Source organism: Pteropus alecto, unplaced genomic scaffold, assembly GCF_000325575.1.
Source record: "Pteropus alecto unplaced genomic scaffold, ASM32557v1 scaffold63, whole genome shotgun sequence".
In the NCBI taxonomy this organism is placed as follows: domain Eukaryota; kingdom Metazoa; phylum Chordata; class Mammalia; order Chiroptera; family Pteropodidae; genus Pteropus; species Pteropus alecto.
In genome coordinates this window covers 829,638-856,536 of record NW_006434897.1, presented here as the reverse complement: position 1 = coordinate 856,536, position 26,899 = coordinate 829,638, and the positions used below count along the sequence as shown (strand labels likewise).

Below are 26,899 nucleotides of genomic sequence, written 5' to 3'. Positions count from 1 at the left end.
CTTGAAACTAATTTAAATAAATAAATTTTTTAAAAAATAAAAGAAATGGATAAACTCTAGAAACGCACAACCTGAGACTAAATTATGAAGACATAAAAAACATAAATAGACCAATAACAAGTAAGAAGATTGAATCAGTAATCAAAAACCCCCAACCAAAAAAAGCCGGGACTTGATGGCTTGCTTCACTCATGAATTCTACATATATTTAAGGAAGAGTGCCAATGCTTATCAAGCTCTTCCAAAAAACTGAAGAGCAAGAAATATGTCCAACCTTATTTTATGAGGTCATCATAACCCTGATACCAAGCCAGCGAAGGACACTACAAGAAAAGAAAATTACAGGCCAATATACCTGATGAATATAAATACAAAAATCTTCAACTGAATTCAGCAGCACATTAAAAGATTATACACCATGATCAAGCGTGATTTAGCCCTTGGATACAAAGATGATTCAACATACGCAAATCGATAAATGTGATACAACATATTAATAGAATGAAGGATAAAAATCATACAGTCATCTCAATAGATGAAGAAATAGCATTTGACAAAATTCAACATCCTTTCGGTAAAAACTCAACAAATCTAGTATAAAAGGAAGGTGCTTCAACACAATAAGGCCATATATGTATGACAAGTCCACAGATAACATCAAACTCAATGGTGAAAAGCTGAAAGCTTTTCCTCTCAGATCAAGAACAAAACACAGATGCCCACTCTTACCAATTCTACTCAAGATAGGACTGGAAGTTGCAGCCAGAGCAAACAGGTGAGAAAAAAAAATAAAGGCATCCAAATAGGAAAAGAAGTAAAACAGTCTCTGTCTATAGATGACATGATCTTATACATAGAAAACCCTAAAGACTCCACCAAAAAACTGTCAGAATAAAAAAATTTAGTAAAATTGTAGAATACATAATCAGTATACAAAAATCAGTTGCATTTCTATGCACTAACAAAAAACTATTCAAAAAAGAAATTAAGAAAACAATGTCATTTACAATAGCATCAAAAAAAATTACCTAGGAATATTTAATCGAAGAGGTAAAAGATCTGTACATTATAAACTATAAGACATTGACGAAGGAACTTAAAAAATACACAAATGGGAAGATATAGTATGTTCATTAATTAGAAGATTTGATATTGTTAAAACATCCTTATTATCCAAAGAGATCAACATATTTGATGCAATCCGTACTAAAATTTCAATGGCATTTTTTCACAGAAATAGAAAAAACAACCTTAAAATTTATGTAGAATCACAAAAGACCCCAAATAGCCTAAGCAATCTTGAACAGTGAGAACAGAACTGAAGGTATCACATATCCTGTATGGTATTGGCATAAAAACAGACATATAGGCCAATGGAAGAGAATAGAGAGCCCAGAAATAACTCAATGCTTTTATAGTGAATTCATCTTCCACTAGGGTACCAAGAACACACAATGGGGAAAGGACAGTTATTTTCAATACATGGTGTTGGAAAACTGGATATCCACATGCAAAAGGATGAAATTGGACATTATCTCACATTATACACAAAAAATTGACTCAAAATGTATTAAAGACTTAAATGTAAAACCTAAAACTGGGAAACAACTAGAAGAAAACATAGGGAAAAAATTTATTCACATAATCTGGGCAATGATTTTTTTGGATATAATCCTAAATGCACAGGCACCCAAAACAAAAATATACAAAGAGATTGCATCAAACTAAGAAGGTTTTGCTTAGCAAAGGAAAGAAACAAAGTGAAGAGACAATCTACAGAATAAAAGAAAATATTTGCAAACTATACATCTGATAAGGAATTAATATCCTAAATATATAAGGAACTCAAGTAACTCAGTAGCAAGAAAATAACCTGATTTTAAAATAGACAAAGGGCCTCAATAGACATTACTCAAAAGAAGACATACAAATGGCCAATAGGTATATAAAAAAATGCTCAACATCACTAATCATCAGGGAAATGCAAGTCAAACCAGGAGATATCACCTCATATGTGTTAGAATGACTATTATAAAAAAGACAAAAGATAAGTGTTGACAAGGATGTGCAGAAAAGGGAACCCTTGTATACCTTTGGTAGGAATGTAACTTGGTACAGCCATTATGGAAAACAGTATGGAAGTTCCTCAAAAAATTTAAAATACTATATGATCCAGCAAACTCACTTCTGGGTATGTATCTAAAGGAAATAAAATCAGTATTGCAAAGAGATATGTGCACTCCCATGTTTTGTGCAGCATTACCCATAATAGCCAAAACAAGGAATCAACTTAATTATCTGTCAACAGGTGAATGGATAAAGAAAATGTAGTATATACATATACAATGTAATATTATTTAGCCTTTAAAATAAGTAAATCCTGTCATTTGTGACAACATGGATGAACTTGAAGAACATTATGCAAAGTGAAACAAGCCAGTCATAGAGAAACAAGTACTGCATGATCATACCTATCTGCAGAATCTAAAAATGTCAAACTCACAGACTTTGAGAGTTGAGAGTAGAGTGGTAGTTGCCAGGGGCTGGGGGGTGAGAGAAATGGGAAGATGTTGGTCAAAGGGTATAAAGTTTCAGTTATGCAAGATAAATAAGTTCTAGAGATCTAATATATAACATGGTGAAGACAGCTAATAGTATACTTAAATTTTGCTAAAAGAGTAAATCTTAAATGTTCCTATTACACACAAAAAATAGTAACTATGTGAGTGATGGATATGTTAATTAGCTTAACTGTGGTAATCACTCCACAGTGTGCATGTACAGTCATCTCTTGATATCTCTGGGGGATTAGCTCTAGGACTCTTGCACACACAGATAAATAAATTCACAGATGTTCAAGTTTCTTACACAAAATGTTATCGTATTTGCTATAATCTATGTACTTCCTCCTGTATACTTTAAATCATATCTAGATTACTTATAATTAATCTACAATGTAAATACTATGTAAATAATTGTTATACTGTATTGTTTAGGGAGTAAAGATAAGAAAAAATCTGTACTGTACATGTTCAGTATAGACACAGTCATCATAAGCCTAACTACACAGTACACAGCAGCAATAACAACATTTTTAAAAAATGTTTTCGATTTGTGGTTGGTTGAATCCTTGGACACAGAACCCTCAGATATGGAGGGCCAACTCTGTATCAAAACATCATGTTGTACACCTAAAATATATGCAATTTTTATTTGTCAACTATGCCTCACTAAAGCAAAAAAAAAAACTAGTAATTAAGCATAAAATCCATTTACTATGAAATAGAGACATTTGAAAGAATAATTTAAAAAATTCTATTTATTAGGCTAGATTCTTAACTCCAGAAAACAAGTAAACATGCATGAAATCATCTGCACAATTTCAGCATACTTCTCTCTTTAAGAAATATGTAAGTTGAATGAAGACACTGGCCTGTAGGGCTGAAGTTAAGACTCATCACTTCAACACAAACATAAATCTGTTCTTTCAACTATAAAGTATGACTAATAATGTAGGATATTATCTTCCTGTCAGAGAGTTTTTGAAGAATGATCCAACAGCGAGGCAAATACATAGAGCATCAGAGAAACAACAGTTCTGCTGCTATTCAAGCTTCATTCCCGGAAGGGGCTGTTGAATGCAGAGTGGCTTTAATATTCATTTATGAGTGGCTTTAATATTCAGCTCTATGGAATTCAGAGCTATATCTTGTTTTTATTAATAATTTTGCAGCTAAAACACTAAAAATGTCAAAAGACTGCCATTTTAAATGGTCTTCTAGTTTTTATAAGTAATTTCTAGGAAGGTCAAATAACAGAGCTAAATAATTTCCCATTAGATCACTTGGAAAAACTTGCTCTCTTTTGTTTAGCCTTAAATATAACTTCATCTTTGTATGATAGTAATTGTGTAGGGTAAAACAGTGATTTCCAATGGAGACAACTTGCACACACCACCTTAATAAAATATTTATAGTTAGTATCACCAGTAATGCTTCTTGGTAGGATGCACTGAGACAGACACCACATCACTCTGTGGTATTCCTAGCAAAAATGCATAACCTGAATCTATTCATGAGGAAATATTCATATCAAATGAAGCAATGGACTTGCTGTGAAGTAACTGGCCTGTATGCTGCAAAATATCAAGATCACGAAGACCACACGCACACAAAAAGGAACGATTTCATACTAAAGGAGATAAATGACACATGACACTAGACAACTATAAGCAATGTTTGATCCTGAATTGGATCCTGGACCAGAAATGCTTTTTCTTTCACTATAAAGTAATTAATGGGATAGAAGGAGACTAGACTTTGGGTGGTGAGCACACAATGGAGTATACAGATGTTGTATTGTAAATTTGTACCCCTGAAATGTATATATTATTAACCAATGTTACCCAATACATTTAATTTAAAAAGGAGAAAAAGTACTTTAATGAGATAACTGGTAAAATTTAAATCCATAGATTATACAATAACGTTGTATCAATATTAATTTCCTGATAACTGTGCCTTGGTGCTATAAGATCTCTTTTGTTTTGTTTTTTGTTTTGTTTTGCTTTGTTTTGTTTTGAAGTATTTAAGCCTCATGTCTATAAATTACTGTCAGTTTTTTTTTTTTAATCTAGCTATAGGAAGCTGTTAACTTAGGGGATCTAGATGAAAATATATAAGAATTCTTTGTTATATTTTTGTAACTTTTATCTACATTTAAAATATAAATAATCTCAAACAAAAAAGAATTTTGAAGACAGATGTAATACAGTACTCTTTCTAGTACTTCCACCCGAACTTATAATACTCAAAATTATAACCAAACTAAAGAGTTTGTGCTTTGAATTTCTCTAACTGAAAAAAAAAAAGTTCATTGTGCTGTCCTTTTCACTGGTAGGTATATTCCTGGCATGTTCTATGACCACAAAATTATTTTTTCTTTGCTGGAATGTTAAAAGAAACAACATTTGGTAGTGAACAATTATATTGATTTTACAAGCATTTATAAAAAATTTACTATGCGGTAGTTACTGTGCTAGATACAGAAATAAAGAAATAAAACACACATAATATGTGACGTAAAGGATCTTTCAGATTAATAGGGGAGATAGACATATAAATGCACAATTGCAATGAAGTAGTATAAGTGTTTTAAGAGTGTGTGTGTGTTGTAGTCTACCATTGTACACAAAGGATAGATGGGCCAATTCCCATAAAGTAGAGAAAAAGAGGTGGTTAGAAAAATCTTCATGAGACATTGTGTTAACACTGGGTCTTAAAAGATGAACAATGGTTTAGATGGAAAAATGGCAAAAAGGGAATGGGGACAGTTTGAATGGCATGACAAAGGATATGGACAATAAAACATCCTAGAGTATTAATATGACAGCAAATTGTTCAGAATGGCTAAATCCAAGATGGAAAGTAGCCAGAGTGAGAAAAAATGCTGGAGAGAGGCAGAGGCCAGTTCTCTGAGGGTCTCATAAGACACTGTGACAATCTTGTGGAAGAATGATTAGGAATTCTTGGCTATTTGTCTGCATCTATGAATACCTAATTTGTTAAACTATTACATACAAAGCAAGGTGCATTGAAATAAGTCATCCCATACCCGTGAGACAAGGGAAAGGAACAGAGAATGGGACGTTCTGTCATGTGTCATCTTTTTATCTCACGTTATGACATGAGGAATATTTTCATTCTTTCTATTTTGTAAGAGATTGGAGGCGACCTGACTCTCAATGTCCCAAATGATAAAGTTCGAGTTGTAATTGAATGTCATCAGTGTCAAATACCTTGCAGTCACTGAGGCAGAGAAATATTGGCTCAGTCAAGACAATAGTACTTGATCTTGGGTACTTCTTTTCTGTTTGCCCCTCATGCATCAGGATGACAAGAAGTCAAAAATCTCTGCTCACAGGTAGCTCCATAGTGTAGTGGTTAGCACATCTGCTTTACATGCAGAAGGTCCTGGGTTTGCACCCCAGGTGGAGCCACAGACCATAACCTGGGTGTGCCAGGCCCCGGATGCACACTTTGAGCGTGTGAGAGGAAACGCCCCACCTTCAGAGATGGTTCTTAAGGGGAAAATGGCAACATCCATAGGTCGGGGGTGGAAGTCGGGAGGGGGGGGGCAGTAATTAAAGAAGGGGGAAAAAAAAATCTCTGCTCACATCTTTGAAAGAGTTCATCAGTGAAGGAGAGAAACCTTGTAATTAGAAAGTTGAGGAATGAGTGCAGGAAGTAGACGTTAGTTATTTAAGATTATTTTGAGTAAAAACAAAAGGTCTTTAATGAAAAAATATTTCTAATTTACATCTATCTCAGGATTCTGACCCTTTATTTACTCCCATTTAAAAAAATACACATAAGGAAAATGAAAGGCAAGCCAAAGACCAAGAGAAAATATTTACAAAAGACATTTGATAAAGGACCGTTATCCAAAATGTTCAAAGAACTCTTAAAGCACAACAATCAAAAAATAAACAACCCAATTTAAAAAACTGGGTTGGGCAAAAGATCTAAATAAACACCTCACTAAAGATTATATACAGATGGCAAAAAAGATGCTCAACTTCACATATCATTAGGGAATTGTAAATGAAAACAATGAGACACTACTGCACGTCCATTAGAATGATGAAAATCCAAAACACTGACAACATCTAATGCTGGAAAGAATGTAGAACAGGAACTCTCATTCATTGCTGATAGGAATACAAAATGGTGTGACCACTCTGGAAGACAGTTTGGAAGTTTTTTACAAAACTAAATATGCTCTTACCATATGATCCAGCAATCACAATTCTTGCTATTTACAACCAAATAAGTTAAAAACTTATATCTACACAGAAACCTGCACATGAATGTTTATAGCAGCTTTATTCATAATTGCTCAAACTTGGAAGCAACAAGATGTCCTTCAATAAGTGAATGGATAAACAAACTGGGGTACATCCAGACAATGGGATATTATTCAGCACTAAAAAGAAATGAGCTACGAAGCCGTGAAATGACATGGAAGCACCTTAAATGTTTATTACTAAATCAAAGAAGCCAATTTGAATAGGGTACATTCTGTATGATCCCAACCATATAATATTCTGGAGAAGGCAAAACTATGAAGACACTAAAAAAATCAATGGTTGCCAGGGGAGGGGGAGAGGGAGTGATGAGCAAGTGAAGTACAGGGGATTTTCAGAGCAGTATAACGATTCTATATGATACTATAATGGTGGATACATGTCATTTTACATTTGTCCAAACTTATAACACATATAACACTAAGAGTGAACCCTAATGTCAACTACAGATTTTGGTTGATAATGATGTGTCAACATAGGTTCATTGATTCTAACAAATGTACTACTCTGACAGGGGTTGTTGATAGTGGCGGAGGCTGTGTGTTTGTGGAGGAGAGGAATATAAGAACTCTGAACTTACCACTCAATTTTGCTATGAACCTAAAATTGCTCTAAAATTGCTCTATTAATTAAATATATATATACACACACACACGACTTGGACATTACCAGTCGGATTAAGACCAAAAGTTTCCCTAGAGCTGCCACATTCAACAATTTGGAAATTATATTTAAGCAAAGGCTTTTAATAAATTTTGTGATTAATTTTCACCTTAAAAAAATATTTGGCAACAGCATGGGGGATGAATTGGAAAAGGACAAGAATTACAGGCAGGACCGGTTAAAAGACTATTGTTGAAGGACAGGACAGAAGTCATAAACACCTAGACTAAGAGATGCATATGATAGGCCTAGGTGACTGATTGGATGTGGGAGGTGAGAGGAAGGGAAAAATATAGGATGACTTCAGTTCTGGGTCCCAGGTGATTCAGTGGATGGTGGTATCATTTTCTAAGTTTAGTAAAGAGGAGGGGGAGTTGAGGAGGATGGAAATAATACACTTAAGATGATTGTTCTGTGCTCATTTCAGCAGCACATATACTAAAAGATGTTCATTCTGCCTGATTTGATCACCTTATATAACACTTTTCAGTTTCTGAACTCTACAAGTTAGTGAATATACAATTAGATCATTACATTCTAAGAAAATATCTTCAGAAATTAAACCAATGCTATTTAAAAATTTGGTAGTATTTTTCTTTGTAAGAAAATTAAGAAGAAACCAGGGCAGAGTAAATCACAGGGCTGTGCCCAGGTGCTGGCTGGCCAGGTAGTAAGTGCCTAGTAGAAAGGTCAATGTTGGGGTATAAGTCAGCCTAAGATGCTTCACAAACTGAGAAAATTAGGAAAAGCAGACTTTCAAAAATTTGGAATTGTGACCAGAGTTTAAATAAAAATATCCAGGCCTCAGTTTCCTTTACTTTCACTTAATCATGCTTCTGGTTAAGTCATATTTTTTATATGCAATAATTTTATTGTGAAAGCTACATCACTGGAGAGTGAAATCAAGTTAGAGTTATCAAATTCCTGAGTCTCTCCGACCATGGAAAAGATAGCTTCTTATGTTCAGAGTGAAGAACTCTCCACATAGTCCCCACCTTCTTCATCTAAATACAGGGAAAGGCACCTTTTAAGGGTCGTGTCCTTTTACACCATAGACTATTTGATTGACACAATCTGAAGATTCACTGGGAACATATGTAGAGTAAAACACTGACTGATTGTCATTTTGAGAATCATCTCAGTTATTTTCTAAGACCCTATAATAAACTAGCCTGAATACAGATAATACAAAAGTCATATAAGATCACATATTTCAAGCATATGAACTTGCTGCCTTAATTTTCTATCCTTTTCCAGGATTATGGTAAAATCATGTTAACGTCATGAAAAATTCTATTTTAATTTTCATTTAATAAATTGGAAGAGGATATGACCTGAGGGCTGGTAGACTTTTGAAAGAAAAAAATTCTTTCTGATATAATATAAGAACCCTTTCAGTCACTGGAACGGCTAAGAAGAGGGAGAAGGAATGGGAGCGACCTAGAAAGCTTTTTCTTAGGGGAAAAAAAACAGATTCATAGGAGATACCCACTGGGTACTATAATGTTCAAGCTCATTCTGGAGCAGGATTCTCAGCTTTGACACATTTGGGGCTAGATAATTCTCTGGTAAGAGGAACTGTCTGTGCATGGTAAGATGTTTATTTAACAACATTCCTGCCTTCTACCGAGTAGCACTACCCTATTTGTAAGAGTCGAAAATATCTCCACGTGTTGCCAAATGTCCCTTGGAGGCCCAAACCATGCCAGTTTGAGAATTACTGTTCTCAAGTCTTGGTACTGAAAGTATGGTCTGAAACTCAGTAGCATCATCTAGAAGCTTTTAAGAAATAAAGATTTAGAGCCACCTATTCAGTATTATCTCAGTCATACTGAATCATAATTTGCATTTTAACAAGATTCCCAGGTGATTCATGCATATTCAAGTTTGAAAAGCACTGTCAGATTATATGGATCATAATTAACCATCAGGAAGGAAGTGGGAAAGAAAGAAGTGTTGGGTGTAGATAGAGGGAGAACGGAGGGAAAAAAAAAGAGATAAAAGCTAAGAAACTTGGTTAAAATTGAAAACGTATAGAACTTTAAAATCAAACATAAAAAAAAGTGGAGCATAGAGATTTTTAGGGCAGTGAAACTACTCTGTATGATACTTTAATATTAGATACATGTTACTATCATTTGTCCAAACCCATTGAACATACGATGCCAAGAGTGAACCCTAAAGTAAACTGTGGACTTTGAGTGATTATGCTGTGTTAACCTATGTTCATCAATTATAAAAATGTACCACTCTGGTGGGGAATGTTGATAATGGAAGAGGCTGTGCATGTGAGAAGGGGAGCAGAAGGCATATGGGATATCTTTGTAACTTCCTCTCATTTTTTCCTGTGAATCTAAAACTGCTTTAAAAAAAAATCTTTTGGAAAATAATAAATTAAGCATAAATAATTTTCTTTTTGTAAAATTTTTGACAAAGTTGCCAGTGAGAAAAATAACAAAGAAACTTTTAAAATTGAGATTTGAAAGGAGAAAAAAGTTAAAGACAAGGAAGTTAGGACTATAATAGGCATAGTTTTAAATTACTGAGGCCTAGATTAGAACAGTGACTATTAAGATCAAAGCAAGTGAATGCCAGAGGACTTACCAAGAAACAAATGGTAAGAACTGGTGATCAGCTGGATATGAAAGAGGGGTAACACAGACTTTTGGTATGCTGCTTCTCACATGGTCACTTTCTCACATGGTCACTTTCCAAGGAAGGCTGCACTATCCAGAGGAAAACCTTGGGAAATGGCAGCATTTATAGTACCACCAGATTACTTCCTGAGGCCTCAGGTGACATCAGTTTTGCCTCCTTTTATCCCAATTTTACTTATAAAATCAGAATTTTACATGATATTGTATGGTAAGTTATCTTTCCCCTCCTCAATGCTCTACTTTGAATCCTTGCAGATAAAATATTTCCCAAACTATTTTTCCTAAATATAACAACTCTGTGTCAAGAGGACGATTGTTTTTTCTTTTTTAATTCCAGGGAAAGTTTATATTTGGGCCTTATACGTTTAAAAATAAAGTTGAGACATAGCATGTAATACACATGAAATATTCTATCAGACTCTAAAAATTAACATAAACTTAAACTTTCTCATAGTCAACAAAATAGTGGCTAGGTGCCGATTTGTATTAGATAAGTTGGTTACAGCATTTTAACGATCATTTTAGTACTTACCAGTCCTCATACTCCTTATTCTTTTTGATAGTTCAGATCAGGGGTTGGCAAATTTTTTCTGCAAGGACCAGTTAGTAAATATTTTAGGCTTTGTGGTCTATTCTGTCTCTGGCAACTATAATCTTGTAAAGTGAAACCTGCCACAGACAACATGTAAACAAATGATAGTGGCTGTGTTCCAATAAAACTTAATGAAAACACGTGGTGAGCTCAATTTGGCCTGCAACCCATAGTTTTTAACCCCTGGTCTAGATTATTCTTTTCAGCTTGAACTCGCCTCCCTAATAAAAATTTAAATAACTAATATGTATTGAGTACAAAGTGCCAGACACAATTGTGATTTGCATATATATTATATTTAATTCTCATATCAACACTCTGGGGTAGTTTATCATACATGGTTCAGTACAAGAAAGCTAAATTAGTCTATGTATTTCTGGTATAAAAGAATTAATTCTAGGGAAGCATTTGCTTATAAATTCATTGGAAGAGTTAGAAGAGCACAAACTGATAGCTTGTTCTGGAGTTTTGGGATTTAAGGTTATACTCTCATAGCTGTGATCCAGAGGGCAGGAAGCTGCTGCTGCTACCATGGTTATCACTGTCGCAGCTGCCTTATCCTCAAGATGTGGCTAGGGGCAACATGGATCCAATCCATACAAACCATTTGTCTGTCAGAATCTGCTTGCCAGCTTCCCCTGATGCAGAAAGCTCACCTCTGTCTCCCTTCCGAGTCTCATGTGCATGTTTATTGCTTATTGTTCATCCACAACCCTAGCTGCAAGAGAGTCTGGAAAATGTACTTTTTAGTACATTACTCTCCATATAGGAGAGTAAAATAAAGGTTGAGATAGCCAAAGTAGCTGGCACAGATGGGTACTAATACTATCCCTATTTAAAGTTGAGTTGGAAAGAACTTCCTGCCATTTTCTCTTGATTTCCTTTATTTTAAATAAACAAATTAATATTATGGGGATTGGCTTATCTGGGTACTACCTCTCTGATATGCTTATAGTTTTAGTGACATCTTTTCTTACTTCTGAAATATTGTAAAATATATATGTATAGAATGTCGAAGATTATATATGGAAGCCTTTTAAAATGTGTATATTAAAATGCAGTTTCAATATCCACTCAATTCCATATTGTTCATCCTTCTCTGCTGCAATACAGTATTGATGGATCATCACACTCATCTCTGTCAGCAAGCTTCATTTCCTACTTGCAAATTAAAATTGTTCTCATAGATTAAAAAAAAATTATAAAAGGGGATAAAATAGGTGTCCCCTGAGACCTAAGGAAATAATTTGATAGTGCTACATGACCCATACTTTACTAACTTCCCCCCAATCCTTCCATCAGGCACAGGTATCACCCCCTCCTCTGCATATCCAATATTCAGTACAAATTCAACAAATGTTGAATGAATACACAAAAGAATGCACTATCTATATATGAGGATTTTTACTTAACTTCACTCTATGATGTTTAGTCCATTTAAGATTATAAACTTCTTGAAAATCAGGATCATCTCCTTTATATCCCTCCTTTTTACCTCCTAACAATACTAAGAATATAAGGAAGCACTCAATATAAATATTCATTGAATTCATAGTTTTTAAATAAATACACCTTTGTTAATTATTAACCTCAAATATTAATTAGTAATATGTATATTTTAAAACTACTTCATTAAAATTTTTTTTAAAAGAGAGAAACAGTTAAAGAACAATTCAGCAATATTCCAACCACCTAAAGACAACTAACATTTTGGCTTTTATTCATTTTTCTATTCCTAAATTCTTGTTTAAAAAATAATTGTAAACGAACAGAGACTCATGGACATGGACTATAGACTAGTGGTTATCAGAGGGTAGGAGGGAGGGGGCAGGGGGAAGGAGGAGGTAGCCGGGGTAAAGGGGATCAAATATGTGGTGACAGAAAAAAATCTAACTATGGGAGCTGAACACACAGTGAAAATATATATATGCCTTACTGTTAAAGTGAAACTTATTGGATTTCATTAACCAATGTCATCATAAATTAATTAAATTAAAAAATAATTGCACTCTGTGCATAAAATTTTATTTTTTTCACTTATTATATTTAATAATAATTTCATGTTGTCATGAGTTCTTAACACTGTATAATGGTATATCCAGAGGACAGCTCCACTTTCTAGGACAATATGATGGCTAATTTTTTTGTGTCAATTTGACTGGGCCAAGGAGTGCTCAGATTAAACATTATTTCTGGGTGTGTGTGAGGGCATTTCTGGATAAAATCAGCTTCTGAATCCATGGAGTCAGTAAAGTGAATTGCCCTCCCCAATGAGGATGGGCATAATCCAATCTGTTAAGGGCCTGAAGAGAACACAAAGGGGAGGAAGGAGAAATTCAAACTTTTTGCTTTCTACCAGGCTAATTAGCTGGGACATCTGTCTTCTCCTGCTATTGGACGGAGATTACACCAACTGCTCCACTAGTCCTCAAGCCTTTAGATCAGATGAGATTGACACCACTAGCTTTCCTGGGCCTCCAGCTTTCAAACAGTAGAGTGTGGGACTTCTCAGCCTCAATAATCATATGACTCAATTCATCATAATAAATCTCTTTCTGTATATATCTAATTAATTGTTTCTCTGGAGAATCCTGCCTAATCCAGACAATACCTGATACATAGTAGGCATAAATTAATAAATAACCAATGCTAGAAATTACATTTTTAAAATATTCTATTATAGATGAGAAATGGAAACTTCTTTGATGTTTGAAATTTGTATTAGTTTACTATATTTTTCATGTTTTTTTGAGCAACTGCACTTTTTCATGAATTTTTTTCACAGTTTTTGTTCATTTATCTATTGGACCCTTGATTCTAATAAATTCATTACAATTGAAATTTATTAATAATTTTGTGGTTTTTGATTCCTAAAATAAATATCACCAAATTAAAGAAACTGGCAAAATAAAGGTAAATCTTTATAATCACAGAAAGAAAAGTACAAGCAGAAACGTTAGTTCAGATATTAAATGATGCCATCTAGTGGGAAATTGATTTAAACTTCTCTTCCGGGATCAGAGTCCCACATTTCAATACCCCCTTTAAATGTGGTATTTATGGGGCTTTAATAGAATGTATATTCTATATAGCCTCTCCTCTGCTTGGAGATTTTTAACTCACTTGATGTATATGATAGCCCAAGAGTTGTGTTTCAATATTACCCACATTGGAAACTATAAAAATTTCATGTCAGTTAAAATTAAGATGCCCAATAATGCATTTTGCTTTCTTTTTTCATCAGAATTTTCATCAAACTTCACCACAATAAGTAATTTTGCTGTGGATAACATTCTCTGAAGCATGTAGTCTGTACCAGTCCCTGTGCTAACTGCTTTACTTATATTATTTTGTTTAATCCTCTCAACAACCCTAATAAGGTAGGTCCTATTATGTTACAGGCATACCTCAGAGATATTGTGGATTTGGTTCAATACCATAATAATAAAGCAAGTATCACATTACGGCAGGTTGTAATCTTTTTGCTGGCAGAGGGTCTTGCCTTCAGTTTGTAAAAACGCAACACTTGTAAAGCGCAATAAAGCTAAGTGCAATAAAACGAGGTATGCCTGTAGTTTATAGATGAGAAGATTAAGGCAGAGAGTTTAAGTAACTTCTCCAAGGTCATGCAGGTAATATGTTACTCAAACCCAGAGCACATCGCGCTATTACATGTGGGCACAGGGCTCTGTATGGGAAATATCTGTGATGGGAAATATCATAGTCACGCAAACAGTAAAAAAGGACTAATGATTTTACAATTCTATACTGCCACCTATATTCAGCCTAGTATACTACATGCAGAGATTAATTATATTCCTTAATTACTGACGGCTGATTAGGAACATTTTGCTTTGGGATTTTACAACTTGATATTTACAAGGTTTGGATTAATACATCACACACTCAGATGTTCCTTAAATATTGGAAGTAGATTTTTGGTGCTAAAAACCTGAAGATGTTTTCAATACTTGGCTGCTACTCTCCATTTTCCCCCAGTACTAATATAAATTAAACTGATCTGTTTCAAACCTTTTATGTGTAGACGAACTGAAACTAATTTATTTATAACTGGTTAGAAAACCCAGTTGATAGGGATCTGTCAGCCACGCCAGGCAGTTGAGGTACAAATGAAGCCGGCCTTAAGAATGGGTGCCTGCCCCGACGCACACCTAGGCCTGCCCAGCCTGGCCTGAGCACACTCAGTGCTAGTAGAAGTCAAACTCTGCTTCCCCATACCTCACTGAAACGTGTCTTTCCTATATATTTCACTCCCTCCCTAAGGCCTAAAGTATCAACTAACTACAAACTGAAAAATTAATCCCTGCTACTACCCTAGCAAGAAATAATGTGAAGGTAACATAGGGACCTACCTTCCTGATAACTGCCCTATGCTGAAATCTTTTGAGCATTAGTGAACAAAGAACATCAAATAATGTAATGGATTTTTTTTTCAAATAGAGTAAACAAACAATATAAAAATTTCTCAACTTATTTTTACATTGCTGAGTGAAAGAGAAACTTGAAAATATAATCTTGTATTTGTACCTGCATATCCCTCACTCCCTTTCCTACCTCCCAGGAACTCGAAGTGTGAAATAGTAAAGCCCAATGATGCAAAAAAGGTCCAAGTCAATACTCAGCAAAGTGAAGGAAAAAAATTGATGACTAACAAGGAATCTTCGAGTATATTTAACTGGGAAGAACAGAGGAAATCAAAATAACAATAGCTAACACTGGGTATTAATTTGTCCCAGACACTTTTCTAAATGCTCTTTGAATGCATTATCACATTTTAATCCCCACAAGGGGATTTCATGAGGTAGGTACAATTATTAATCTTATTATATAGGTAAGAAACTTGAGTGGTTAAGTCATTTGCTGGAGTCATACAGCTAGTAAACTATGGACCTGGAACCAAGCTGTCAGGCCCCAGAGCCCAAGGTCTTACCTGCTACACCATATGAAAGAGTAAACCTGTATCATCTTGGAGAGTCAGAGGCAAACATGGGGCGAAAAATCCATTGAACGAATCACCCCTTTATTTAATGGACATTGCCTGATTACACAGTTATTTAGACTCCTTGCTGTCTTCAAGCTCTTTTATAGAAGTTAATTTAATTTTGACTTATTATGAAATTGAATTCATGAGTCCCACAGGATAAGAATCTGGATGTCTTGAAACGTTAAAGAAGACTAAGCCATTCTTTTCAGGTTAATAATGTTTTTTTTTTAAATGAGAGAAGAAAAAGAAAAAAAGCCAAATATGGTTACAGGAACTGTGGTATATAAAGATTTACGTAAAACGAATTAATGCTTTTAACATACCCAATATGACTGAGGGTTTGAAACCTCATTTTGGAGATAAGCACGAAGGTCCAAGTCTGATACTGTGTGACACTGAGGTCCGGCCACTGGCTTTCTGGCCCTGATGAAAACTCAAGGCACTCCGACTGAAGCATTAGTTGTGTTTGTAATTTGTAAACGCGGCGTAACAGCCACCAGCGGTCTCCCGCAGCAGGCCGCGCTCATAATTACGGAACTGTGCTGCGGGAAAAGCAGTCGGGTCAGGAGCGCCCTCGGAACCAAAGCGCCAGCCCCGCCTGTAGGGGGCTGCATTTCCAGAGCACCGAGGGGCGGGACGCGCGGGGATCGGCTAGAGCGGCCCGGCTGGCGGAGCACGCGGAGAGGGGCGGTTGCGGGCTACCAGACCATGCTGAGTGGAGCGTGCGGCAAGCTCGCTTCAGCGCTGCGCAGGACACGCGCGCCCGCATCCGCGGTCGCCCGTAGGTGTCTGCGCGCGTCGGGGTCGCGGCTGTCGGCGGACAAGAGCGAGAGGACTGGGGAACCGCACCGCACCTTTGACCCGTCTCTGCTGGAGTTCTTGGTTTGCCCGCTCTCCAAGAAGCCTCTCAGGTGAGATTAGCCAGCTGCGAGTTTCCTTTCACGGCCTCCCATTGCGGGGAGGGGGCAGGTGACCGCGCGGCTGCTTACAGCCATTGGGGAGCCTTTCAGGTCAATCAGGTTATTCTCCGCTGCCATTTTCTGGGGGCCCACTAGCTCCCACGCAGCTCTTCCTGTGGCAGGAAGGGCGGGAGGAGGCAGGAGGGGAGCCGAGCCCCAGGCCTGCCAGATCAAACCACCGACCCACGGGGATGGGTCGCCACTGGGTATGCATTAGAATCACCGGGGGACTATATTTTTAATGCCGATTCCCGGGCACCACCCCAGGCGCCGGAATCAGAAGTCTGGGGGCGGGGCCTGAGCAATTACGTATTTTCTTAGAAGAACCCTAAATAGTTCTGATTTACATTTACAGCCAGGTTTATGAAATAGTGAGATTCAGGATTAGTCCAATGCATTCGTGTTTTTAAGCCAAGATGATGAAAAATACTCTGCTAGCCTCCAGATTCTTGTGAAAATGCCGTTCACAACTGATGGCCTGACGCTCTAACGCGTGTCAGCTAGGCGTAGTGCCCTTTGGATTTTAGTTCTGGACTAGCCGGTTTTTGTAAACGTCTCTTTAACCTTTAACTTAGAGTCCTTGGGATAAACAGCTCTACAGTTCCAGGCTACTAAAACTGAGCATTGACAGCGCGAGTATTGCAGATTGAATGTACTAAACAAAAATGTTATGAGTGGTTATCTTTGTGTGGTAGCTTGCTGGTAATTTCAATTTTCATTTGCATTTCTCTTTCTAGATTTTCCCTATAGTGAACATTATTCAATTTTCTTAAACCTTGAAATTATCATTTGATCTACCTTTTAGCTAATTATGTAACTAGCTCACTGCAGATTGCTGTGTTCGTTTTCTCATTTCTGCCTTTTATCTTTCTCAAACTTTGTGTACTTCGATTTTTCAGTAGTTTCCTTCTAATGAATCAGTTAGATTGCTCCTTAAGCATGTATTCTAAAATGGGGAAGTTGAATTTTTCTCTAGTGTCTGTTCCAGTAATAAGTTAACCGGGATGGTTTTGAGGGTGACCAGAGTAATGAAGGAATATTTGGATGAAAAGGGGAGATCTTTTCCTACTGGTATTTTTTAAAAATAAAGGCATAACGAGAATAAAGTGAAAAGGAAAATATGAGAGAAATCAACTAAAATTGGAACAATTAGTGATTCGTTTTCTAAGAGAAATGGTTCAATTGGCTATTAACCGCTTTTAGAATTAAAAATTTAGTCCTGCTTTTCTACAATTAACTGTCAAGAATTGGATAAATGGTGTTGTTCATTGAACATCAGTCTTCCAAGCATTTTTTCTTTTTCCCCCTCAGATATGAAGCATCAACAAATGAATTGATTAATGAAGAGTTGGGAATAGCCTATCCAATTATTGATGGGATTCCTAATATGATACCGCAGGCAGCTAGGATGACACGTCAAAATAAGAAGCAAGAAGATAATGGAGCAGCACTAGATCATGATTAAAAACAACAAACACAACTAACTTTTCTTAATACCTTATACCTTTTAAAAATTCAGGGTGATAGGTAATAACTGGGTGAGAAGAATGTTTTTGTCTCTTCCTACGTTGACTGTCCTTATTCCACTGGTCTCATTAGCAGGACTGTTCTACTCAGCCTCTGTGGAAGAAAACTTCCCGCAGGGCTGCACTAGCACAACTAGCCTATGTTTTTACAGTCTGCTCTTACCGATTACCATACCAGTTTATGTGTTCTTCCACCTTTGGACTTGGATGGGTATTAAACTCTTCAGGCATAATTAATGCAACCAAGCCAAAATGGTATATACATTAATGATATGTCTTGAGTATCTAACTCTGAAAGCTCAACTAAACTGCAAGGAAATACTGGAAACCCACTTAATTTGCAGGAAAGATGCTTTACCTTGCTTCTGTCAGAGGCTTAGAAACTATGGAAGCCTTAAGCTGCAGAAGCATCTTTTATTGTACTTTGGTTCTGCATTGTTTGTCAAAGGTTCTAATTTATAACTGCTGTACTGGAAGAAACATTTTAACAGAGTATGTTTTTTGGAAATTAACAGCACCAACTATCATCTGATGACTTTATTTTTTATCCCACTCATCTAAAAGTTAATTTGAAACCTTGTTTTAGAATCAAAGTCTTTGGTAAAGTCACACGTTACAGATGACTGAAATAATTCCAAAGGAGCTATGTTGGAGTAGTTGTAGAGAAATGCATTTGAACTAATATGATATAAAACTGTATAATAAAATGAAATTTCATGGACTTGCAGAAATTCTGAGTTTATAAAATTACCTTCATTTCTTTGGCATCAAATTCTTACATTAGTAATAAGATGCTGACACTTTTCCATAAAAGTTTTCAGGGTTTTGTCTTTCATTTTTGGTCAAAGTGTGGTTCTAAGGAAGGAAAAAGGTAAAAATATTCTAAATTTTAAAATGTAGGCTATTTTTAGAGGCTCTTAGTACCCCAAAATGAATCATTTCCTCTACCCCTTGGGGGTAGAGGCGACATTGGAAGACTTGTAAATAGCCAACCTTGTCCTGTTGAGCTTATAGCTATGTTTTGAGCCACATTTCAGTTTGTTATTTTGCCTTAGGAGACCTATTTAGCACTTTTAAGGGCATGAGCTCTTGACACATTAATAGTTCCTGGTTTTCCAGAACTTTCAAGACAGAATAATAGTATAATAACGATTTCAGAGGTACAACAAATGTTTCAGTAGTTACCCTGAAGAAACCTAAGAGTTGAATATAACTTGATTCTTACTAGAATCTTAAAGTAGTTTTATAGAAACTTTAGACAGTGATTCTTATCCATCAAAAGAAAATTAACACAGGATATTAATGCAATTTCTATTGCATTAATTCATTGTATATACTGCAGTACAAATCACATTTTTAAAATTATGGCAATATACAAGTAACCTGGAGGATTATATTTTTCCATTATTTCCTGAAATAGGGGGGAGGGGCATTATTTTTAATTTACCCAAAATCTCCCTGTAGTCAGTATAAATGAAACAATTTTGCTGATAAAACAAGGGCTCTTCTGAAAAGTCAATTGCAGCTTTTATAAGTTAAGCATTTTATCCTTTTAAAGGAAACTGACAAGCCTACCCCTGGGTGAGTTCAGTATTAACTCCATCCTCACACTAGTAGAATTCATTGAGCAATCCCTTATATGGTACAAACTACACTAGGTACAGTTTTAAGCATGTTATACATCTTTAACCTTATAACCTAAGGGGTAGGGTAGGTAATATTAACACCATTTTACAGATGAGAAAACTGAAGCACAGATTAAATGATGTATTCAGGGTAACAGCAATAATTGGACTAAAATCAAAACCATCTGGCAATGTGGCTTCAGTCTAGCTTCTTAACCCACTATACAGTGCTTCTTTATTTTGAGCAAACTCATCCTAGGAATCAAAATTCTTGGGATTCAAATTCTATAAAGCACCATATATTTTATCTCTGTTCTAAGACTTAACCTTGTGTTGTAATTACTTGTTTTCTGTCTCCTGTCTAGACAATAAATCTTTCATTTTTTATCTAATGCTTAGTGCAGAGCAGGTAATAAGCACTTTCCAAAAGACTGAGCACATGGCCCTGAGAGGCCTTACAATTTCTGGCAAGTTACATAACATCTCTGAGCTTTATTTTTGGGGCTCGAAATCCTTCCCTTGCTTTCATAAAATTGTGAGGAACAAATTAAACTTTACATGTGAAAGCATTTTGTAAAGAACTAAGCGATACTAACTACTGGCAGCATAAGGAGCTGTGCAGACCAATTTCCCAGTGGAACAACCTAATGTGAAAATTATAAACAAAACAACCATGTAGTCTCTGGAAATTGTTTTATGGGCATAAAGTCAAATGTGAAACATAAGATCTAAAACTTGATAAGTACAGCAGTTTGTGACATTTGAACCCGCGTCTTTCTGCCTCAGCTTGGTGACAGGCCACTCCAAGAAAGTGCAGCCAAGAACATGGGGCTTCCTCTTCTCCAAGCTGCTTCTACTTGAGGGTTATGGTGTCTTCCCAGGAGATGCAGGCCACCAGCAGAGTCAGGGAAATAATGTAATTATAAAAGTGTAAATGCATATTTTATCTTAGCTGATCTGCAGAACAGCTGTATAAAACTATGTATAGTAATTGGGGTCTATATAATATTGCCATTAACAGCACAAAAGAAGTAGATGGGAGCAAATTCATTAGAGTAAAGAAATGACACTAGATGGTTAACCTGAATTCACAGGAAAAGGAGAATCAGAAAATGTGCATAAGGTTAATATAACCATGCTACAAATGTATACTTGTTCTTTCTTCTCTCAGTTTAAGAAACATTATAGAAAGTAGTAATTATAACAAAGTATTGTTGGGTTCGTAATATGTAGATGAAATATGGGTGGCAATTGCGTAAAAGGGGAAGGTATAGAACTACCTAGAAGTAATGTTTCTGTTATTTCACTGGCACTCAGCAGATCTGCAGTTTTAAAAATTTCTCAGGCCCTCATATACTATTGGTGAGAATATAAAATGCAGCGTCTTTGGGCAACAGTTGGTAGTTCCTCAAAAAGTTAAACACAGAGGTACAATATGACCCATCAGTTCCACACCTAGATATGTACTTAAGGGAAACTGGAAACATGTCCACACGAAAACTTGTGCACAAATGTTCACAGCTGCATCATAACAGCCAAAAAGTGGAAAACAAGACAAATGTCCATCAAGTGATAAATGGATAAAATGTGGCACAAATATAAGAAACATTATTTGGCAAAAAATAGGAGTGAAGTACTGCTACATGCTATAACAGATGAATCTTAAAAACATTATGCAAAATGAAAGAAGCCAGTTATTTAAGAAATCATTGATTTCATTTACATGAAATGTGCATAATAGGCAAATCTACAGAAACACAGTAGATTAGTGGTTGCACAGGGCTGGCAGGGGAAGGGGAAATGTGGAGTTGGCTAAAGGGTATAAGATTTTGAGGAGATGAAAATATTCTGAAATTGTGGCAATGGTAGCACAGTTCTGTGAATATACTAAATCTATTGAGTTGCACACTTTACATCGCTGAATTACATGCTGTGAATTATGTCATAGCTGTTCCCCGCCCCGCCCCACCCCGCCGCAAAAAAACAGTATCTGTTCAGTGAAAGGATCAATGGTCCCAAATCACCTGCTGGAGGTCAAATGCTGGTTAGAGGTATGGCCAGAAATGGAAAGTAGATCTTAAGCCTTCTAAATTTTGTCCACCGTGATGTGCTACTTCTGGTAAGCTTCTCAGATAGAACACCCTTTCTTGAAAAATTCTCCCAAGTTTTCTAGTGATTCTCTCCCAAGTTCCTCACTAGCCAATCGTCCTGGCTTCCAAAAGTTAATGCAGACTCTTCATCACTAGCTTCCCATTACAGAGCTCACACACATTGCCACGCACACATTGACCGAACCACCTCTGTTCACTGCACTAAAATCCTACTTTGAGAAATACTTATTCTTTCACTAATTGGGACTCTTCCCAACTCCTCCTTAGTGATTAGCTAGGACAGGGGATCTCTTAATTCTTTACAGCCTCTAATCTTCCTTAGTTTCTTTATCTGCCATCACTGACAGGAATCCTCTTCAATCATTTCTTGAATAAGATCTTTCCTTACCAGCTGAGAATTTCCCACTCTGAGGGAGCAAAAAAGACTTGTCATGACCTACTCTCCCTCTTCCCTTTCTTCCAATCCTGCAGAGTGGGCTTTTAAGGAAGCCCCTCTGAACCAGACTCTGCATCTATAGATGAAAAGGACGATACCTACTTCCAGATCTGGTAGGGGTTTTAAGTGAGGTAGAAAATATGAAATTACTTAGCATAGCCAAGAACCATAGTGGATACTCACTAGTGTGTAGTAATGGGGAGAAAGGCTGGTCTCCTTTTCGAGTTTTGTCCCTCTTTAAAGTGCTCCATTTGAAAGTGATAGCTATCTTATACATAAGCCACTAGGTGGCACTTTTGGCTAACTCATGACACCACTGGCAACTAAGCAGAGGACTGCACTAATGAAACACTGAGCTAAGTAGCCATATTCTGCAATCATTAATTATAAAATTATCATGGCATCTACTAGATAGCCATAACAGCTGAAGTGAATCCCAAGAAGCAAGTGGAAATAACAAGAGGGAGAGATGGAATTGAACAGAGGAGAAGCGATACACGTGAAATAAGATCATTCCAGGTGAAGAAAAAAAAAACGTGCAAAAACACAGGAGACTGTGGCCCATTCAGGAAAGTTAGAAATGACTAGAATGATGTGTGCTATGTATGCAGGGCAATGGTGGAAGATGGGGCTGGAGCTTAGGGCACATCAGGAAGGATTTGGGAGCTGTAATAAGAGTGCTAACAAAACTGGAATTTCCGAACTTCAAATAGTTTAATTTGTAGAGCTCTTAAACACTATGGATGGCTCTTCTTCCCAGAAAAAAAACAAAAACCCACATTCAAAATTACAGGAGTTTTGTATGTGATGGACTCTTGCAGTGGCTATTTGCTGTCCAGTACAGTAGCTGCCAGTCACATGTAGTGATTGAGCACTTGAAACGTGGCTAGTGTGACTGAGGAACTGAATTTCAAAATTTAATTTTAATATCCACGTACTGAACAGTACAGCTTTAGGTTTTTTCTCACTACTGCCAACGAACCTTATCTATAGCAGGGGTTTCGCCTTATTGCACAGTGCTTATATGGGAGAATTCCAGCCTCACAGAACGTTCTATTGGACAGTGTTGGTCTAGATACAAAACCAGTTGAGAGGCGATTGCAGTGCTGGGACAGATGATGAGAGCGTGAACTACAGCACTGACAGTGGGGTCAGAGATATTTAGAACTAGAATTGTCAGGGTGTGACTGATTATTTAATGTGGTGGGTAAAAAAGAGGGAGGAAGGGAAGATGATTGCAGGCTTCTGCCTGGGATATTGGTGGTACCACTCCAAATTGGGATACAGGAAAAATGCTCATTTTTCTTCTTGAACATGTTGAGATTAAGGAGCCATGGGGTATGCAGGTTGAGACACAGACTACATAGGAAAATGGCTGTGGTGTTGGAATGTATCATCAGTTCCTGTAGGTCAAAGAGATCTGAGTACCATCAGCATGGAAATAATGGAGTTGATATGGAGTACGTGGAGAGAGAAAACAAGACTGCACTAGCAGCATTTTAGGTCAGGGAAGTGTAAGAGAAACATGCAAAGGAGATGGGAAAGAAGCCAAGAAAAAGTCACAGTCTAGCAGTTCATGACAGTTTTGAGGAAAAAGTAGTCAACAGTTTCAAATGCAATCGATATGATTTAAGATAGAAATGGGCAAGTTTCCATTGAAATGTGCATCTGTGACTTTTATTAGCAGCTTGAGTGGGAGAAGCACCACATAAGCCCTGGACAAACCCCCAGAAGTTAATGAGAGAAAAATAAACTTATTTAATGCACTGTGTTTTTGAGATGCCTTTTTTAACAGCCTACTCTCTAACTAATAGATCTTACATGCAAAAACAGTGATTCTAAACATAATGAATAATTAGCAAGACTTTCATGTTACTAAATTTTTGAGTTAATTTTATTTTTGAAAATATTTCCAAAAAGGGGTAGAATGTCAGGTAGGGTCAGCCAAATCCTCTGTTGTTGTTGATGGCTACCTGAAGCGCTTCTTCCACTCTCTCCATTGTAGAATATTTAGGGAGGTAGAGGACACTAAAACATGTCTGTGCTCTTATGGGATCTTTCTCATTCAAGTTTTCAGGACAGCAAAATGTTATTTTCATGTTCTTTAAACCTTTTACTTGAATTCTGTCAGTTCCTGTAAGAAACACTAAAAAGAAGAATAAAATTGATCTGTTTCACAGATGACCAAAATTTATATAGAGAAAATATTTTTATTCAAAAACACTTATTGAGGGCCCATGTGTAGCATCCTACATTAGACTGCATTGGGGCCCATACTGGGACTAAGTCTGACACACAGTCACTGTCCTTGAGCAGCTTACAGCCTAGCTGGAAATATGAGAGAGATTCTTGCACAGAAAGAGACAAACACAAGAGAAAAATAAAAGGGTGTGAGACAGCCAAACAATTTGTGATAGAATTAAGTGTCTTCTGAGTATAAATGCTGTGGTTCAGAGCAGGGAGAGAGAATCAGGCTGAGATGACCAGAGAGACTTCCAAGAATTTGGAATTAAGCTGGATCTTTAAGGACGAAAAGATTTAGAGAGGCAACAAGGAGGTAAGAGAAGGTTCAAGGCAGGGCAAGGAGCTTCAGAGAAAGCCTGGAGGTGGGAGCGTGTAAGAAAACTTAGGACCTAGATAATTGAATGATGACACAACTACAGAAAAAAAGGATGAAGGAAGACAAATTTTAAAGTACTAGGGCTCAAATCACAAGAAAAAAGACCTATATTAACATTTACTTTTTGATGTTGAGACAACCTGGCATAGGGAGCATTCAGTTGCACTGGGAGTGGCTCTTAAAATAAGTATGATTTGTTGCAAATGGTGCCTATGACAAACAAGATTTTCTCATCCCACAAAAAAGACACATGATTATAGATCTACTCCTGATGTAATACTTACCAAGGAATTTCTTCTTTTCCTCCAAAGTCAATTTGTGTAAAGCTTTCCAAAACATCACTATGGTGGGGTGTGAATTGTCATATCCTTGTTCGTAATGAGCATTCTAAAAAAAAAAAAAGGCAAAAAAAGGATTCAGGAAATAGAAAATTTTAAATTCGAACTACTGGGCCTTTATGATGTACCTTTTCAAATGTTTCCCAGTCATAATCTGTATTTCCAATAATCACATCTTTCAGTTCTTCAGGATAGAAAAATTCAATAATCTCTTTGTCACATACTTTGTAAAATCCTCTTTGAAATTCTTCATAAACTGCCTTTATAGAGATGTTGAAGATGTAATCGACATACTTAGAAACATAGTCTGTCCTTTAATGAAACAAAAAATGATTTCAGCTTACTGCAATACCCTGAACAAAATGGAGGGGAGGGAAGAGGATAAAAATAACTAGAATACCTAACAATCAAGTGCTTACCATGTATCATGGACTATTATAGCTATTTTTCATAATTATTTTCATAAAACTCTGAGGCAGATTCTTATGACATTTCAGTGAAGAGGTAACTGAGACAGTGAAATTACGTGATTGTTCAGGATCACAAAGTTAAGAGAATTTACAAGTTAAAACTGAAAAAGTTTGGAAAAATAAAACCTGACCTGCTAACAGTCATGTCTAGGAAATAGGCTTGAGTGATGGAAGAAATTTTATTTTACACTTTTCTATATTGTCTGGATTTGCAATAGTAATTAATATTATTTGTAATTAACACAAATAAAGAAGGTATTTATACGTCTAGCTATGATGGAGTAGCTTGAAGCAAATGCTCCCAGTAAGAACCAGAAAAGGGAAGATAATATACAAAAACACATCTAGCTCCAGGCTTCCTAATCTGAGACAAGACTCAAGAGGCCTCTGGACTAAGAGAGGAAGGAGCCTCACTGAGGTGAACCCAGCATTTTGCTTGCAGTTTTTTTTCCTTTGTGTGCATTTACCAATTCTTTCAGGGAAAGGGGCCAGGCAAAAAGTAGTTAGGCAGAGAACCTTATATCCATGAATAATACTATGGATAAACTGGGGTATATTTATAAATATACTGAATAGCTAGAATTGTTTCTTGACTTGTACTCTTATCTGTGTACTCTTTGATACAAATTTTTTAAAATAAAGATTCAAAAAATAAAAATATTTGGCTTAGGCCAGAATACTCACTAGGTAGATATCCCTTTGTGACTGACCAACTATCCAGGGAACGTTCTATAATTCTAAATTCTGTGCCTTTAAATGGCATCCCATAAGGTGTTAGGAAGTCAAGATGTCACAGCAATATCTAATAAAATTAACAAATACTGAGTGGCTGCTATGGACCAGGCACCAGTGTATTCATGGTACTGGGTATACAAATGGTGAGTAAGACAGATCAAGTCCCTGCCATCATGCAGCTCATCACAATGGGGGAACACTGATAAGCAATTAAGCAAATAAATCCTAAAGGCAGGTAATGTATTATATAAAAAGAAAAAATAAAACAGGGTAAGGGGATTGAGAGGTGACGGTATA

At 36.3% G+C, this 26,899-nt stretch overlaps 3 protein-coding genes and 1 long non-coding RNA gene across 6 annotated transcripts in view; 2 read left to right on the top strand and 2 right to left on the bottom strand.

Moving 5' to 3' along the window:
- The window catches only part of LOC107195592, a 39,853-nt gene extending 23,622 nt beyond the window's left edge, over positions 1-16,231 (bottom strand). For 2 of the 3 annotated variants that reach the window (XR_003046000.1, XR_001516778.2), the window contains exon 1: positions 16,106-16,225. This is a non-coding gene — a long non-coding RNA (uncharacterized LOC107195592). Of the gene's footprint in view, positions 1-10,717; positions 10,776-16,105 lie in introns of all 3 variants that reach the window. The other variant, XR_003045999.1, reaches the window with a different exon arrangement.
- Positions 16,166-18,225, top strand: PYURF (PIGY upstream reading frame). The gene is made up of 2 exons (XM_006910721.3): positions 16,166-16,693; positions 18,053-18,225. The coding sequence occupies exons 1-2, from the start codon at positions 16,209-16,211 to the stop codon at positions 18,204-18,206; spliced, it is 639 nt and encodes a 212-aa protein (XP_006910783.2). The 5' UTR covers positions 16,166-16,208; the 3' UTR covers positions 18,207-18,225.
- Positions 18,226-18,261: 36 nt separating this feature from the next.
- PIGY (phosphatidylinositol glycan anchor biosynthesis class Y) lies at positions 18,262-18,998 on the top strand. Its single transcript, XM_006910720.3, has one exon. It carries the CDS (start codon positions 18,289-18,291, stop codon positions 18,502-18,504), a length of 216 nt encoding a protein of 71 aa, XP_006910782.1. The 5' UTR covers positions 18,262-18,288; the 3' UTR covers positions 18,505-18,998.
- A 5,306-nt stretch (positions 18,999-24,304) lies between these two features.
- Positions 24,305-26,899, bottom strand: part of HERC5 (HECT and RLD domain containing E3 ubiquitin protein ligase 5) — a 34,453-nt gene continuing 31,858 nt past the window's right edge. The window contains exons 21-23 of the mRNA XM_025046018.1: positions 25,526-25,709; positions 25,344-25,446; positions 24,305-24,585 (exon numbers count right to left, since the gene is read on the bottom strand). Coding sequence (XP_024901786.1) covers positions 24,380-24,585; positions 25,344-25,446; positions 25,526-25,709 — 493 coding nt within the window. The 3' untranslated portion in view covers positions 24,305-24,379. The remainder of the gene's footprint in view (positions 24,586-25,343; positions 25,447-25,525; positions 25,710-26,899) is intronic.